The 12,153-nt window shown below is 37.7% G+C and overlaps 1 protein-coding gene across 2 annotated transcripts in view; it reads left to right on the top strand.

The window, feature by feature from the left end:
• dachc (dachshund c) overlaps nt 1–12,153 on the top strand; it is a 56,772-nt gene that overhangs the window by 20,618 nt on the left and 24,001 nt on the right. For both annotated transcript variants that reach the window (XM_079617006.1, XM_079617007.1), the window contains exons 2-3: nt 1,235–1,350; nt 6,514–6,636. In XM_079617006.1, coding sequence (XP_079473132.1) covers nt 1,235–1,350; nt 6,514–6,636 — 239 coding nt within the window. The remainder of the gene's footprint in view (nt 1–1,234; nt 1,351–6,513; nt 6,637–12,153) is intronic.

The following is a 12,153-nucleotide window of genomic DNA, read 5'->3' as shown; positions in this document are numbered from 1 at the left end:
TGTGATAAAATAGCTATTTTGTTCATTTATTTACTCTCTGCAGTGGACAGATAAAGAAACACTACAATTAGGGAATTGAGAGTGGGAGATTTTAAAAGGGCAAACGGTGGGGACTTTAATATTTTATGAAGGATGATTGGCGCTCACAAACACTGGGGGAGGTGTGAGCGGAGGCTCTGTGTAAAATAGAGGGTTTTTTCTAGAATGCTCAGCTAAATGATAAAGTTTTTTTTTTTTTTTTTAAACAGTCTTTCCATTAAAGGTTTCCCTCAAATCTGACTCCCGCTTCAGTCGGTAAAGATAGAGAGGGTCAGAGCTATCAAAAGTGCACCGTGTGGAGGCAAACAAGTGAAAATCATCCATAACCTACTTCCCATTTAGACTCAATTAGGTAAACCTGGTTGTCTATATAAACACCACAAGTTAAATCAGTGGTTATTTGTGTGTGCTAGAGAGCCGTGGCTGATTTTAGCACATGTACTGTTAACTCAACAAATTTAAATTGCACATGAATGCACAAGAGCAGGTAACAAGGTGTGCAGCATGCATTATACATGAGCAAAAAAATCGGCTGATTATGGAAAAGGGAGATGAGTCTACTGTGTGATCTAATTAGAGAGGGAGAAGAGAAGGGAGGCGGTACAAGAGATGGCGGAAAAAAAAGACTGTCCTTGAGAGTATTTACTGACGCATGCTAGTATGCATAGTAGATTAGTTCAGTTCTGAACAGAAATGGATGTGTGAGTGTATGCTAATCATACCTTCATTTTTTTTTTAAGAAATAGTTAGTTAAATAGCTAGTTTTTACTTTTTACTTCAGTAACCATTTTTCAGAGCAGGCCAGTTTGTGTATTTATAAACTTACAGTATACCTTGGCTACAAAAAAAAATCTGTTCTTCCTTTATTGTTAGAGAGTAAAAATAAAAAGTTGACATTTTTGTGACAGCATGCTCTGTATGGAGCTGAACAACCTGTTATCAGCTTTTCAGCAGAATCTAAACAGGACAACTAGCAACTATCCTCAGACCTACTTGGTAGTTTCTAATCATTCTTTACCAGGTCTACTCTTCAAGTGAGTGACATGATGCAGTAAAACTACAGCATTCCCATTATAATCAACAAAACTGTCTACACTGCAACTTGCAATGTGCAAGCAGTGCATTGGCTTCTAGATGGGCTGTTACATGTAACCAAAATAAAATGCTTGTCTGACATTGTGTGTTCATCTTTCAGCTCCAGACCTGGCAGACCTCCTAAACGGACCCAGAGCGTGACATCGCCCGACAGCCCTCACGTCCTGCCCCACTCTGTCTCTGGACTCATGTCCTCAGGAATGATGTCTCACACTGGTAAGAAAATGAGGAAATGCTACTGTACCTCACTGTTACTGCCAGAACAAACAAATCTCATTCCTTCAAAAATGAGAAAAGACGAATTTAAGACGATCAAATCAGGATTCATAATTAAAAGTGAAAGGAGAATAGCAAAATGAAGAAGTCAATTAATTGTTTAGATGAAGACTTACAACGTGTCGCAACACAGTCAAATTCCGGCGGCAAGCAATTTGTCTGTTGACAACAGATGCGAACAGACTACAAGACGCAACAAAATCACAAATCACAGCCAATCAGAAAAGCGCGTGGGCGGGCTCTTTTCCCATAAGCACGCTGCTGTCTCCTACTTGCAACAAAATAATCAAATTAATAAAAAAAATGAGCCACGTTAAAATTATTATAAATACATACTTAGTGATTGATACAATCCTTTTCATAGAATGCACCTTTTCATAGAATGTTTGTTCACAAATAGTTTGAACATTATTGTTCCCTTTAAGTCATCTTTCAAAATCTGAGGTTAATTCATTGTCTCTTTCATTATGGCTAAGTCATGTTGGACTTTCATAGCCATAATAGTCTTATTAAACAATTTTAGTATTGTACAAAACATACAAGTAACTAATCATTGAATTTTCAACCATGACCTCTCAAAAAAATAAATAATAATAATTGAAAAAAATGCCTGCCATTGGTGGTTAGGACAAAAACTCAGATTAACAAGGAAAATATAAATTTTATTGCATATTGCACTGTCAATTCGCATGTAGTTTGGCCACAGCTTTTGTGTCCCTTACAGGCATCCTTAGAGAGGCTGAAATAGGAAATACAGAGATGTATGTTTAGAGAATCAATCTACAAAAGGCATAATTGTAGTTTTCTCTGCGTGTTAAACAGGTATTTTAAAACAAAGCTAACTTTAGTTTTCAGCCCTTTCCTTTATTTGCCTTTTTAATTCAGTTGCTTGAAATGATGTTTATTGTTACAAACCAGTTGCAGCCTGTTCTGCTTCTGTGTCATTCACTTTAAACAGCACTTATCTGAAGTGACGCAAATAAACAATCTGACTCACGCTGTGCTTTGGAAAAGCCCAAAGCCAACAAAACACAGCTATTGTTTCCACACTCACAATGCAGGTTTGCCCGAGGTAGTATGTAACCTCATCTTGCCAACTCTAATTTGCCCTTTATTGTGTTGTGATATTATGATTAAAACCTATTAGATTTTGCCTGGAGATATGTTCACCTCTGCCTCTGTGGTGTCAGCTCTCCTCTTGTTCATGAGAGTGTCGTTTAAAGCATCACAAGTTCTGTCCATTCTGCATGTGAAGCTGAATGAACAATTGCTGCACGACTTCTAAGCCGCCCTTCTCTTTGAGTATGTGCGCATACTCAGTCTGCTCATTACGACTTCTCAAAGAGAGCCCCAGAAAGGGCCGCACATTTGTACTCGTTTAAAAAGAGCAGGTGATGGAGAGAGAAAGAAAATGCTCAACAGCACAGGCCTCTTTTATCTTCGGCAGAGGTCACACTATCAATGTCAGCCACAGAGATGGAAACTCAAAGGCCACTAGGGAGAAAGAGAGAGAGAGAGGACAGTTTTTTCCCTCTTTGAGTGAATTGCAGACCGAGAGTGGGAAATGCTTTGATATCGTCCTCTTCACAGGCTGAATAGGGACCTTGGCTTTCATGCTCTGATCTTGACATTTAGTGAAAGCATTTGGAGAGCAACTGAGAGAGTGAGAAAAAAAACACCCCACTCCTAAAGCTCACTGCCAGAGCTTGCCTCATATTTGCACATAACTGTTGTGCATCGCCGCCAAATACCAGCTAGCCAAAGTTACATTTCAGAGCGGTTTGCCCAGACTAGAGCGCTGTTTTTAGAGATAGATTTTAGAAACCTGAATAGATACTTTTATAAAGTCAGTGTTTGAACAACCACATTTTACTAGAAAGTGTAGCTTCCAAATTGTCCTGTTCCTACAACAGCGTAGTGTACCAACAGTGTACAATACTGTTTGTATGAATAAGTCTAGCCAACGGTGATGCAACATTATTTAATAAATCAATCAGGCTATGGGGGGAGCACTTTATTTTACAGTCCTGTTCCGCATGTGCATACTTATTATAGCAATTACTATAACTGGGTAATAACTTGGTGAACCTACCCCTCAACCCATGTACCGGTAGTTACTGTAACCGAGCTAAGACACGTGTTCATCTGTTATCTTAATTAACCAAAAACAGCACATTTGGGTTGTGCTCAAACAAAAAAACTAGAGGTAGCATTTCTGATACAAAACAATGACTAGATCTTTAAAAAAGTGTAGATGGCACTACTTATATCTCTGTCAATGAATGGATCCTCCAAAACACAACATACACATGAATTTAGCGGTGTGGAGAAGCATGGCTATGCACACTACTACAGGTAAAAAAAAGGAATTAATATCCTTGTGTAATACAAAATTGTAGAATAAATTAAAAAGCATTTACATAAATAATTGTCTGAAATCTTTTATTACATATTATTACATCCAAAAACTTGGATGACATTGTGCTTATTCAGTTCAGGATTTGGTAATTAATGAATTAATTAATATACACTACTCTGGATACAGAAATACGAAAGAAAAAATATTGTAAACACTTCTGTTGTTAACAATTTTTTAAAAGATTTTGTCCAATTTATTATAACGTTTATTATTTAATGCGATGAAATTAACAATTATTTTACAACATTTATTATTGTTAGTTCATTTCCACATAAAATAATAATTTTTTAGTCATAGTTGTATAAATTAACAGTAAATAACATTAACCTAATACATTATTTAAAAAAGTGTTTACTTGTTAGTTCATAATACCTAATTAAGTATTGCTGACAATTTTTTTTTATTATATCACTTTGTTAGATAGAACATTTTCAAGAAAAAAAATATAAGACATAGGCCTATATAATACAAATAAATTAACAATATTTTGTTATATGATTATGCTCCAAACTGTAAATTGCATGGAAAAATCTAAATTGCTTTTTTTTCCTTCTTTTTTTTTTCTGGTCTCCAGTTGCACGGTTTAAGTCCAAGGATGAAGAAGAAGGTGCAAATAATGTCAGTCTTTATTAAACATAAGCCAACTACTCGAAACAATAACGGACTGGCTACATCCGGACACATTTGAAAACGCCGTTTTCGTTTAAAAATGCTCTTCGTCCACACTAGTGTTTTCAGGCGTGTTCCGACGTTTCAGTGTGGATGAGAAACTTTTGTAAAACGCCTGAAACCACTAATTTCACCTTACTGCCCATGCGTAAAACCTCACAAAAGCTCACTGAGATGGAAAAATACAGACGAAAAATGAATAAGTTATCGGACAGGATCATTGTTTTCAGCAAAATATCTCACCATTCACTGATGCGTCCAGGTCGCACTCAGTCACCATATTTTTGGTCTAAAAAAAGCGACTGCTCTCATTGCCGCAGGACAGCAAATGTGAGTACCGGTAGCCTAAATTTTTTGGTCATCTTTGCAGGACTGTGATATGAAGAGTATGCAAAGTAACATATTTTAGCTACAGTGTGAAAGTGCATAACAGGCACAATACTGTTATAAACATGAATATCTATTAGGCTTGTTCGACTTTATGCAGCTCTGCTCTGATCGGAAGCAGTGCAAGCCGCTTAGAATTAAAGTTTGTACGACTTGATGTAACCCCTTCACCCGGATCCTACTCACCCCGCTCTTTGCGGGTCTCGAACCCGGGTCTCCGGCTAAGACTGCAGCCTCTAGCTTCTGTTGCTAGAGTGCCTATTGAGATCAGAGGAGTGAGGTTTACTCGCACAGCGTCTACTAGCTAGCCTGGTTCTACCAGACTCCCGTACATTTCATTTGTACAGAGAGTCTGGCCTCTCTCCATTGACAAGCATTAACTTCCTTGATTGTGGGTACTCTGTAGAAGTTTAAAACTATTGGATCTGCCCAGGGCCACTCTGGATATGTTTGGTGGTTAGGTATGACGACTCAAACTAGCGCGCACAACCTCAACGTCATCGTTCTCAGCCACTCCCTCTGTTCGCCGATTGGACCGGTTAAAAATTAACCGGAGAAAACCAAAGAATATACCACAATCCCAGACGTAGTACTGAAGGAAAATTAAATTTGAGCGGAAGTACGTAGGAGGGCGGAGCCAGGCTATCTACTAGCTGGCCTTCGTTACATTGAGACCGCGCCGATGCCACGCGACTGTGACGTAGGCTATGCCATCAAAGTATACAAACGGCAAACGAAAACGTATTAGTGTGGACAGACATGTGAGGAACTTTAAAAATTATGTTGATGAACTAAATAATTAACAGCTGTTATGATTAAATGAATAGGTGATTATGGTGTGGAAAAAAGAGAACAAAAAAAAAACACACGCAAACAGGCGAATAAACAGACTGATAGAAAACGAAACCAAAACTAAGCATAACTGTGACATCCAGGGGGCTATATTAAAGTAATCTAAAAAAAAGTTTGACTTACTGAGATCTTTTTTAAAGATAGTGGAAGAGGAAAGAGATGAGTAGCAGTCTGAGTTGCGTAAAAGCAGCTCTCTGTGAAATGAAGGGAAGCTAATCTTCTAATTTTAATTGAATTATAACATGTGTGCACTGGGGGCAAAGTTACACACACAGTTAACAAGGGGTATTGGAGACTTGTGACAATGGGCAGGTGCCAGGCAGCTTGAATTATCAGCGCATGACAGGGGAAGCAGATCGCCACTTGAACAGATCCAGGACCTGCTGTTCAAAGCTGGTGTCTGAAGTTAGTTAGACAGAGGCACGTAGTTTGACTGACTGTAGAACAGTGATGTGGGTGTGATTGTAGCTTTGGGATGACACTGTTGGTAATAATAGACCTGTTGTTATCATCTAATGTTACAGTGCCAGTGTATTCTTCTGTTAAATTCAATTATAGGATGTGAAATATTCATAATTGCTTTCACAAAAGCATTTGAATGAAGCACGTTTATGGAAAAGCAGTGAGCTGAATCTGTTAACAATTATTCATATTCACATATTCTCACAAGATTTAGGGAACTGAAGTGATATTTTTTTTTGCGTGTGGAAAAGGCTAAGAAGACTGAATGATTATGAATTAACACTTTTTTTTCTCTCTCTTTAATACTCTGACAGGCCTAACAGCTGCCACACTTGCTGAAGCCATGAAGAAGAAGATCAAATTGGAGGTGATGAATAGTTACCATGGCAATAATCACGGCGCCGATTCTGAGAATGGTGACATCACCTCCAGCATGGGTAAGTGTCAGTTCCCCTCTTAATGCTCACATGTCAAGCCATCCCAAATGTTCAGACCCTACAAAGTCTGGCCCAGTACTAAATGCGGAAAAAAATTCATTTGTATCAGAGTTTTATTATTCAATCTTAAAGTAAAACACTGTCTGAAATGTTGTATTTCTAGTGCTTCTCATGTTGTTGCCTACTTAAGTTGAATTGCTTGTTGTAGTCCTCATTTGTAAGTCGCTTTAGATAAATGCGTCTGCTAAATGAACACATGTAAGTGTAAATCAGGGTTGGAAATTAACTTGGGCTTGGGGGAAAAATGTCACCAAAATGAAGTTAAATGCTACCACGACTCCAATATGCAGGTCCACCACTACTCCACTGTCCAGGCCCGTGAACGGGGAGAAGACCTGGATCATGGCCTAGATAGTGGAGCAGAGGCGGAAAAGTAAATGTTGCACAAAATGAAGATTTTGCTTGCTCACACCAAGAATGATTTCTTCCAATGAAAACCCAAGGTGAATTTTTCCAGTATAATGAAAGTGAATAAGAATTGCATTGATGATAGTTCATACGAGAAGTAAATATGTCAATATATCAGACATATCATTCTTTTGAGTCTGATCTTCTCAATGAATTCATAGAAATGTCTGAATGGTTGATTTTAATCAGACTGACCTTGATCTGAAGTTTAACCTACTTGCTCAATGATCCAATCGCAGTGGTACTCGTTCTCAATATACTAGAACATACGAGAAGGAAAGATTATCAGACCACAGCTTCAGCAGGCTTGGAATATAAAACAAATGGATTAGTTCTATGCTACATTTATGTTGCTTCCCATTTTTTTTTTTTTTTTTGTAAAGCTTGAAATGTCCACTCCCCTGTAAATGGAAAAGAATGACCAGTACATTATTCATAATTTTCTCGTTTTGTGTTCCGCAGAAGAAAATGCAGGTTTGGAATGTCATGTGGCTGAGACAGCGATAAGTATTGAGGTCTATGTGAATTTATAGTCTGTGTGATAAGTATAAAGGCCCTAATATACTTGTGGCAAACTTTTTCAGCAAAGTTCATTTACCAACACAACTGTTTTTTTTTTTGTTTGTTTTTTTAGTTACAATTTCAAACATTCAAAAACATCCTTTTTTATCCTCAAAAAGCCTAAACACTAACCTAAACCGTTTGGATTGTCTGAGCATTATGATGTCATATTGCTCATGCTCCGCCCACTACCGCTGACAGACTGTCCCGTATTAGCATATTTCCGCCCTCTTCAGGCATTTGTATATTTTCTGCCAGCAGGTTGCCAGGGCAGCACTTTACGTATCTTGTGTCGACACGCCCCATGGAAGAGAAGGGTGGGGTGAACAGTTGCTCATTATCATTTAAAGAGGCATGCACCGAAACGACTCGCTGTGAACAAAGCTGTTTTTGAGGAGGTAAAAAGGGTGTTGTTTTACACAAGCATTGAGGAATTTTAACCAAAGTATATTACAAACTTTCCACGAAGACCCTAAAGAATTATACCAACTTGTGGAAAATGGGCATCAGATCGATGACCCCTTTAAAGGAGATAATTTATGTGTAATTTCTGCACCAGAAAAAGCAAACTGCCTCAGTAATGTTTGTTTTCAGGCAGGCTTTCCAAACACTACCCTGTCTGTCATTGGTTGGACCAACAAGTAATCCCGCCCCAATCTCATTGTCATTGGTTGAGCCAGTGGCGCTGTGTTGGGCAACTCAAAAATACAGATCTAAGTGAGAGAAGCTCAGGACCACAGTATTTAAATGTTTTAAACCAACATAGTAGTACACAATGCTTACATATAGATAGCTTTGCACATTAAACTTGGATTGGAAGTATTTAAAAGTAAATTATATATATATATATATATATATATATATATATATATATATATATATATATATATATATATTTATTTGGGCTGTTAAACGATTAATTGCATTCAAAATAAAAGTTTGTGTTTACATAATAAATGTATGTGTACTGTGTATAATTATTTTGTATATATAAATACAAACACGTTCATGTATATATTTAAGAAAAATGTGTTATTTATATATAAAATATTTATAATTTATATATTATATATTATATAAAAATCTATATACAGTATATACATGCAAATATTTCTTAAATATATACAAGCATGTGTGTCTGTGTATTTAAATATATAAAATAATTTTACACAGTACACAAACTTTTATTTTGGATGCGATTAATCGTGATTAATCGTTTAACAGCCCTAAAATTTTTATATGTATATATATATATATATATATATATATAAGCTTTAATAAAATAGAGTACTTGCCATTATTCTATGATGCAGTGCTTATTTTTCAGAAACTCTGCATTGATGTGATGCTTATTTTTCAGAGACTGTGCATTGTAAGCAGATTTAAGCGAGAAAATACCATGAAAATGAGGTTGTGACCTTTCTGTGGGGGAAAAAAGGGAAAACAGAGGCCAGGATGTCACAGCGAGAGGGATAAGTGTGAATAAGATTAGCCAGGTTTTACCCACAAATGCTAATAAGGAAGGGCTTTTTTTATCTTCAGCAATTTAGAGTGAGAATAACCTTGAGTGTGGACTCTTGGTGTGGAATATTAATATAGCTGAAGAGAGCTGAGTGGTGCAGAACCACTCTCTCTTTTCAACTCTCTTTCCTTTAACATGCTAACCATCTTCGAAAGTTCTGTCTCTTTCCATCTACCAGATTCCGTGGCCTGTAATTTTAATACTGACACAAAGACTTATCTGGGGAACATATCTGAAAATATCAGTTTCTCATGCCTGTTTTGAACCTGAGCCCTCATCCACTGATCATATAATTATTTACATTTGACAACCACAATCTGTTCCCAGAATAGTACTCTCAGTCTGAGAAATGCGATACATTTAAACCCTGAGGATTGACGAGATCTGAAGGGATGTGTGGCATGTATGAGTCTGGCCAGACAGATACGGCAGTGTTAGAGCGGAACTCCAGTGGCACTGATCCAGTTGGTGATTGGGGCACTGTTTTTAGCAGCTCGCCCTCTGCCCTGATTACCAGGATATGAGCTCATCTCTGGTTAAATAGAGGTTCTTAAAACAGCTGTGCCCCCGAGCAGGAAGTGGAGGGCTCTGGATATAGTCACACCGTACTGTCAAGGAGGAATTTGGAGAGGATGTGTCTTGTTGACATTAAACTGGTGAAAGATAACATGTAGCTAGTTAGACGTGTATAGTACACAATCATAAACTCACACACAAGAAGGGGTTTATTTTTTATTTTAAGTAGGTTTTGCTCCAGGACACAGATTTTACATTGGACATTGAGTGGTGACCCAACACACTACCAACATTGTTGGTAGCAAAGATGTCCTTAAAGGGTTAGTTCACCCAAAAATAAAAATTCTGTCAGTAATTACTCACCCTCATGTTGTTCCAACCCCGTAAGACTTTCGTTCATCTTCGGAACACAAATTAAGATATTTGTAATTTAATCTGAGAGCTGGATCACTCCTTCATAGGCTTCTATTGAAACTCGCCGGCCACGAAAAGTTAGTAAAGTCATTGTTAAAATAGTCAGTGGCTCATCCTTAAGTTTATCAAGAGACGACACATCACACACAATTCTACCCACAGAGCCACCTTGCCACCACTAAATAATAAATAAACCTATTAATTATGTGCAAAATATATATATATTTACAAATATATAGTTTATATCAGTTATTTACTGTCCTCAACCTCAACCTCAACCCTGTCTTCGAAGAGAAGAGAAGAGAAGAGAAGAGAAGAGAAGAGAAGAGAACGAGTATGTCATGGTCTCCAGGGCTGCAATTCCACCAGCACATCCACAAGTCCATTAGAGCCTGTCTCTCATTCTCATGGGATAGAGCTGACAGATAAGCCGAACTTCCCCAAAAATTGTAATAGAAAAGAAATGGGATTCCTGCAGAACATAATCAGGAAAAAATTGGATGATAAAATAAGAGCAGTTAATGAAGTGGAACATTTTCTCCTTTTTCCTTTTAATTCCTACAACATCATTTTAGAATCAGCATAGACATGAAATATGAATAAAGAAAATTCTCAAAGGAGTCTGAACAAAAGATGACATCACTGGAGTAGTGTGAACTTTCCTCTAAAACTCGCCACTGATATGAAGTCATTTTTATGTTGAGCCAAAATGGATGACACTAGAAAAGATGACTGGGGGAACCGAGACAACCAGTCAGAGGAAAGTCCGTAGCAAATGTAGCATTGTATCTATAAATACACCAGTAGAAAACAACCAATAGCGATCAAATGATTGCATGAAGTGCATGAGGAACCTAAACTTTGATGTGTCTCTATGAGATCAGGACCAAAGCCATGTCTCATCTCCAACTGAGCTGGATAAAAGAATGGTGCACTTTACAGGCCCATAGGTTCATATGTGTCACAGAAATGTTTTATCCATTACTGCGAAATGCATGATGTAGTATTTACCATAGCCTTGACTCAAGAGTGATTGGGGATGTATTGTCACCTCTAATAAAACTTGTTTCTTTTTATTTTGAGCGTTTGGGGATGAAATTAGGGTTGCTTTTCAAATTAAGCTGTCGTATGGAATATAGTGACCTTTTGAAAAAAGGAGTGAAACACGAGACAAACACAATGTGAGAAGACTCTGCTACTCTGAGTGAGCACTTTTTATAATTAGAGCCATAGACATTGGTGTGGGAGCAAAAGAGAGAGCCTTTTCATAGAGTTAGTTGAGTTGAATTGAGTTGTTGGGCCACCTTTAAGAAAGAAAACATTTGAAAGATTTGATAAAATACAGAATGTTTGGTTTCACACTCATTTAAAGGTGTGTGTAATTTATGTACAAAATCAGAGCTAGTGAGTCCTGCCAGGCTGCCACACACTTAGGCCATTGGTTGAGCTTATGTTGTTATAGGTTCGTGACCAAGAGATCACTGCTTGACTTGACATGGCCGTGTTAGCCCTTGCAGATGGGTCAATAACATAGTATTGTGTTTACATTCTGTGTGTGTGTGTGTGTGTGTGTGTGTGTGTGTGTGTGTGGTTGGGGGGTGGGGGGGTGAAAGTATTTACTGTCACTTTGAATCAATGTAATGCATCCTTGCTGAATGAAAGTATTAATCTGTTTTAAAAAAAAGGAAAAGAAAAAGTCCTTGTCCATATTACAGTAACATTGACTTACGTTGACATGTCTACATACTGTATGTATGCTTTTGCAGTGGGTTTTTTCCCCCAAATTTTTTATAGTCTTTGTGTATTTGTTTTGGTGCACATGTGTTGTTAGGTTTTTTCACAGACTCTAGGTGTGTATGTTTTGGATTACATGCAGCAGATGCCTGATGCTCATTGTAAACACAAGTAATCACAAGCAGCTGGTCAGGACGACTGCTTCTCTGAGTCTCTGTGTGGCTGTGGGTGGCGTGTGTGTGTGTGTGTGCGTGTGTGTGTGTGCGTGTGTGTGTGTATGTGTGTGTATGTGTGTGTCTGTG

This window comes from Phoxinus phoxinus, assembly GCF_949152265.1.
Source record: "Phoxinus phoxinus genome assembly, chromosome: 6".
In the NCBI taxonomy this organism is placed as follows: Eukaryota; Metazoa; Chordata; class Actinopteri; order Cypriniformes; family Leuciscidae; genus Phoxinus; species Phoxinus phoxinus.
Note: the sequence above shows the minus strand (reverse complement) of the source record. Positions and strands in the feature narration are given on the sequence as shown.